Below are 4,126 nucleotides of genomic sequence, written 5' to 3'. Positions count from 1 at the left end.
TTGGCTCCCAGGGAATGCCAAGAAAAGAGGAGTGTCGATCAATGTCGCAGAAAGCAGAAGAAAAGAGAAGGTCCACGCCGGAACGTTCTGAAACATGTGAAAAATCCAAAATAGGAAATGCACAATCTTCGCTGTAAACATCGAAGGACCCATCATCAAAGGTGTCCCCTTCGAACCACAATCTCCCTCCTGTTTGTCTAATTTTACGTGTAGATAAACTTTCATGTACTGAACGGCGATGATTATTGTAGCCCACGAGATGACTGCAAGCAATGCGAAAAAACAAATGGTCATCCACCCACTTGATGAGCGGCCCCAGTCCTGCAGCGCGCAGCAGATCTGCACCAGCATCTGCAACATAACCATATGCTCCCGCGGAAGGTCCCATGCCAAAGGAGATGCAGGTGTCGATGAAGAAAGAGTCGTCATCCGCACGAACCACTGCAGCAGGCCATTGAGATGGAAGTAGCGGAATCGTGCGATAAGCTTCGGCCACATCACGGGTGGCACCCTGTGAACCTGGAGGGAGGTGGCGAATGATGGCACAGACGGTATCAAAAGTCCCCCAGGTGCATGGGAAGTCGTCTGAATCGACTCCAGCGTTGATAGAAGGTTGAGCAAAACGAGGGGATGCTGAATGTGGGAATGAAAAGTTTTGAATGACTCTGTACTTTCCCGGTTTTCCTGGCTTGGGTATAATGGACATGGGGGATGTCTGGAATGGGCCAAGAAGCGAAGACAAGTGCGATTTGGTGAAAGGACCAACATAACGACCAGTAAGCAACTCGCGATCAATGATGGTATCAAAGGCAAGCCGATGTTGTTGCAGCGACGGATGGTTAGGAGGTATTTGTGATATAGAGATGAGAGGCAAGTTAAGATCAAACCCCAAGCGGAAGCCCTTTGAAATTTTGGAGTAGCGCTCCAGTAATCCTGCATCACGGAGTGAGTCTTCCCAGGCGACGACGTTATACGGACATATTGGCTGCAAGCGTCTGAGTTCGAGGACACGACTGAGCTCCGTGGGAGAGGGATAAGCAGCCCGAGCACAGATGCTTTTCGTCGTGTGATCGCGCAGGGCAACTTTTTCCTCGTTGCCAATCCACGCAAAGTGGCTTGTCGGAACTGCGAATGAGGAGCTGTTTGGCAACGCGTTTGCTGACGGTGGGATAAGAGTTGTCCCACAGACGATCTGCGGGGCACTCGATGAAGGAGTGATTGTGTCGCCCGAGACAAACGGCGCACACGGCTGTGGAGCGATGTCCGTGCGCGCCGCTTGAAAAACCCGACGAGGAGCGAGGTGTCTTGTCAAGGCGGGGAGTTTTGTTGCGTGGATTGGAATGATCCGAACGGCTCGAATCAGAGGTGAAACGGTACTCTGAGGAGGCGTTGTTAGAGGAAATCCGACTCCTCTTGGAGCGACTGGAGGCATCGTCGTCCACTGGGTGAGAAGAAGGAATGCCATGTAAACGCTGAAGATGCGAAGATCGTCGCAAAGGATAACGCAAACGCGAAGGTAAGGCAGAAGGCGTGACCGAAATAGTCCATGGCAAGGCATAAGGCAGGTAGTGACCAAAAGGGAGCATTATTAAAGGCATGGGATGATGAAAATCTATTAGTGTGCATTTCAGGACGAGGATGTTGGTACGAACCTTTAGATCGAATTCACGGTCAGCTCGGTCTCGTTCACTGTGATACAGGCGGTCAAACGTCTGAGAAATCTCCGTTTCGTCTAGAATGCTGATATCCCAGGCTCCGGAGGCCAAAGGAATTGCTTGGTGCCATGCACGACGCTGATCCTCCTCGTAAGCGAGGAGAGCTCGTTGCTCTAAAGCGTTGTCGGAGCACCAATAGTTATGTAACATCAGTGCGCCGAAGAAGTTGGCTAACATAACGATACGTGAGTCTTCCCAACCTCGCTGCTCCAACGAGGCAATGAAGCGAGGAATGGCGCGAGAGAAGTCAAGAGGCGCAAGAAGGTGGTCAGCAATAACCCCCGCTGCTGGGCGAGCCACACTTGCGGCAATCCACGAGGTAGAGCCGTCCGCAGCCGCTGAGGGTACCATGCTGTCGTCGTCGGTGGTAAGGAAATTCAGACGAGCGTCTGCGAGGCCTTTATTGGTCCAGTAATATAGCTCGACGAATTGAGCCTTGTCTAGTTTGCGTAACGCAAAGTCCGAAACCAGAAAAGATTCAGCAGCGCGTTTAGGGCGTGGTCGACTAGGAATGGGAATGTGATGGATCCGGTTCTTCTTCCGATCTTCGTCTGCTGTAGTGGCGTCGAGCTGAGCCTGAGCCTCGAGGCGTTGTGCCTCGGCTTCGTCTCGGAGACGCTGTTGTTCTGTGAGTTCCAAAGCTTCAGCATCGAGCTGAAGTTGCCATTTAGCTTTGAGAGTGGCGTTGGTTGCAGTCCAAATGGTGCGTAAGGTGGCCGCAGCTTGAGCATCGTCGCTGGTAGGGCTCAAGAGGGGCGCGCGACTACTTTGAAACTCTGCGGACGCGAAGTCTGGACACTGTTCTGAATTGGGGTCAGCGTGTAACCTGGTCATGATCGTCCGAGGAAGTGAACAGAATTGAAAGGGAATCGAGGATTCAAGAGAGTATTGAAAGGAAAATAGTTGATATGCGAATGTTTTCGCCAAGTATTGTGGTGGGGAAAGGAGAAGGAAGATCTTAATCTTACTTAATTCTTACATAGACGTCGTTGTAGGCACGTGCTCGTTCCTCGTACTTGCCTAAAACATAAACTATACTTCCTGGCCCGACGGTATGTACCATCGCGTCCATCTCCCTTGGCTCAGGCTACGGCACGACGATTTGTATTGGCGTGTCTTTCCTCAATTCACCCGCAACTTCGTCAAGATGGTCATCGGCTCACCATTGTTGTGCATGGAGGGGAAGCGTCGAGTCACACAATTTATACAGTCATCATTCGTACAATTACAATTATTCCAAGAGGTACATAGCAGTCACGAATACGATAATCTAACGCTATTTGGGGTTTTTTTTTGGCATCAGATTTAGTCCGTTTGGGTCATTGACCCTATGTTGGACGTGTTTCATCATGTGCATCTTTCTCTTTAAGGGACGAGGCATGTGTATGTGCTGGCGATGTATATGGGACTGACAGGGGCAACGCAAGTAGGTACAAGAGGAATGCTGCGGCGGGGAAATGTAAGTATATCGTGGAGGTCAATGGGAGGTTCGCAGTTGGCTTAGCGTGTGTTATTATGTTGCGATCCGGTATAACGCTAATTCTCCGCGAAAACTAAGTGGGAGCTCGTTCAGAAACGCACGAATAATGACAGCAAAATCAGTCTCACCAGTTGCGTTGTTAGCGAGAAATTGGGAACACGCCGCGTCAACGTTTTTCATCATTTTGTTCGTCCCCGGATTAAACTTGAGCGAACGTTTCCACCGAGTGGCGGTCATTGGACCGTTATCGTCGTTGACGGGTGTATTGCGAATTCTAGAGACACCCTGTCGAATGTTGTCGAGGCGTTTCTGGAACCACTCTTCGCATCGCGTGGACCAGAATCCCACATTCAACCCTGAGGCAGCCCAGGCCTGAGGTCTCGGCCACCAAGAGACCTTGTCCATAGTGCCGTCGTCTATTTATCAAATGTGAGCGTTTGTGTTGTTGTCGGTAGGAAAGAACTTACTGTTGTATGAATAATACGTGCCGCACATGAAATCCACCTCCTCCTCCGACAACTCATCGTCAAAGTAAGTCTGGTCATTGATTGGCAACATGAGGCCAAACGGAACAGCTTCCTGTGAAATTCCCTCGAGAACGGAGGGAAGATCATCGACACCAAAGCTATGCAAAGCCAGCCTCCATACGAGCCCGCCATGAAGAAGTGCGGCTCTTGCACGCGGCTGATTCATGAATTCGTGCCGATGCTGCTCATACACGACGTAATCCGCATAAACAGCCTTGAAAGGGGGGAGCGTGTAGGTCGGGGAGTATGAACGGAGTTCCGTACGTGGGCGACGTGCGTCAGGCGCGACTGCCATGGCTTGGAGTGTCTTGAAAGCGATTCCTTTTTGGAGGAGATTGAGCGCGATATTAGTGATGTCAGATCCCCAGTCGCGCCGGAGGCACATCACAGCAGTGGCGGCGTCG

General features: G+C 51.0%; 2 protein-coding genes across 2 annotated transcripts; both read right to left on the bottom strand.

The window, feature by feature from the left end:
• Positions 1-1,588: 1,588 nt before the first annotated feature.
• Positions 1,589-2,881, bottom strand: F5891DRAFT_1251492 (uncharacterized protein; the record flags this gene model as incomplete). Its single annotated transcript, XM_041369900.1, has 4 exons — positions 1,589-1,612; positions 1,653-2,541; positions 2,684-2,802; positions 2,879-2,881. The coding sequence occupies 4 exons, from the start codon at positions 2,879-2,881 to the stop codon at positions 1,589-1,591; spliced, it is 1,035 nt and encodes a 344-aa protein (XP_041216101.1).
• Positions 2,882-3,228: 347 nt separating this feature from the next.
• F5891DRAFT_973448 (uncharacterized protein) lies at positions 3,229-4,017 on the bottom strand (the record flags this gene model as incomplete). Its single annotated transcript, XM_041376371.1, has 2 exons — positions 3,229-3,611; positions 3,663-4,017. 2 exons carry the CDS (start codon positions 4,015-4,017, stop codon positions 3,229-3,231), a joined length of 738 nt encoding a protein of 245 aa, XP_041216100.1.
• Between the last annotated feature and the right edge of the window lie 109 nt (positions 4,018-4,126).

This window comes from Suillus fuscotomentosus (genome assembly GCF_016647785.1).
Source record: "Suillus fuscotomentosus strain FC203 chromosome Unknown F5891scaffold_643, whole genome shotgun sequence".
Taxonomy (NCBI): domain Eukaryota; kingdom Fungi; phylum Basidiomycota; class Agaricomycetes; order Boletales; family Suillaceae; genus Suillus; species Suillus fuscotomentosus.
This window is presented reverse-complemented; position numbering and strand designations above follow the sequence as displayed.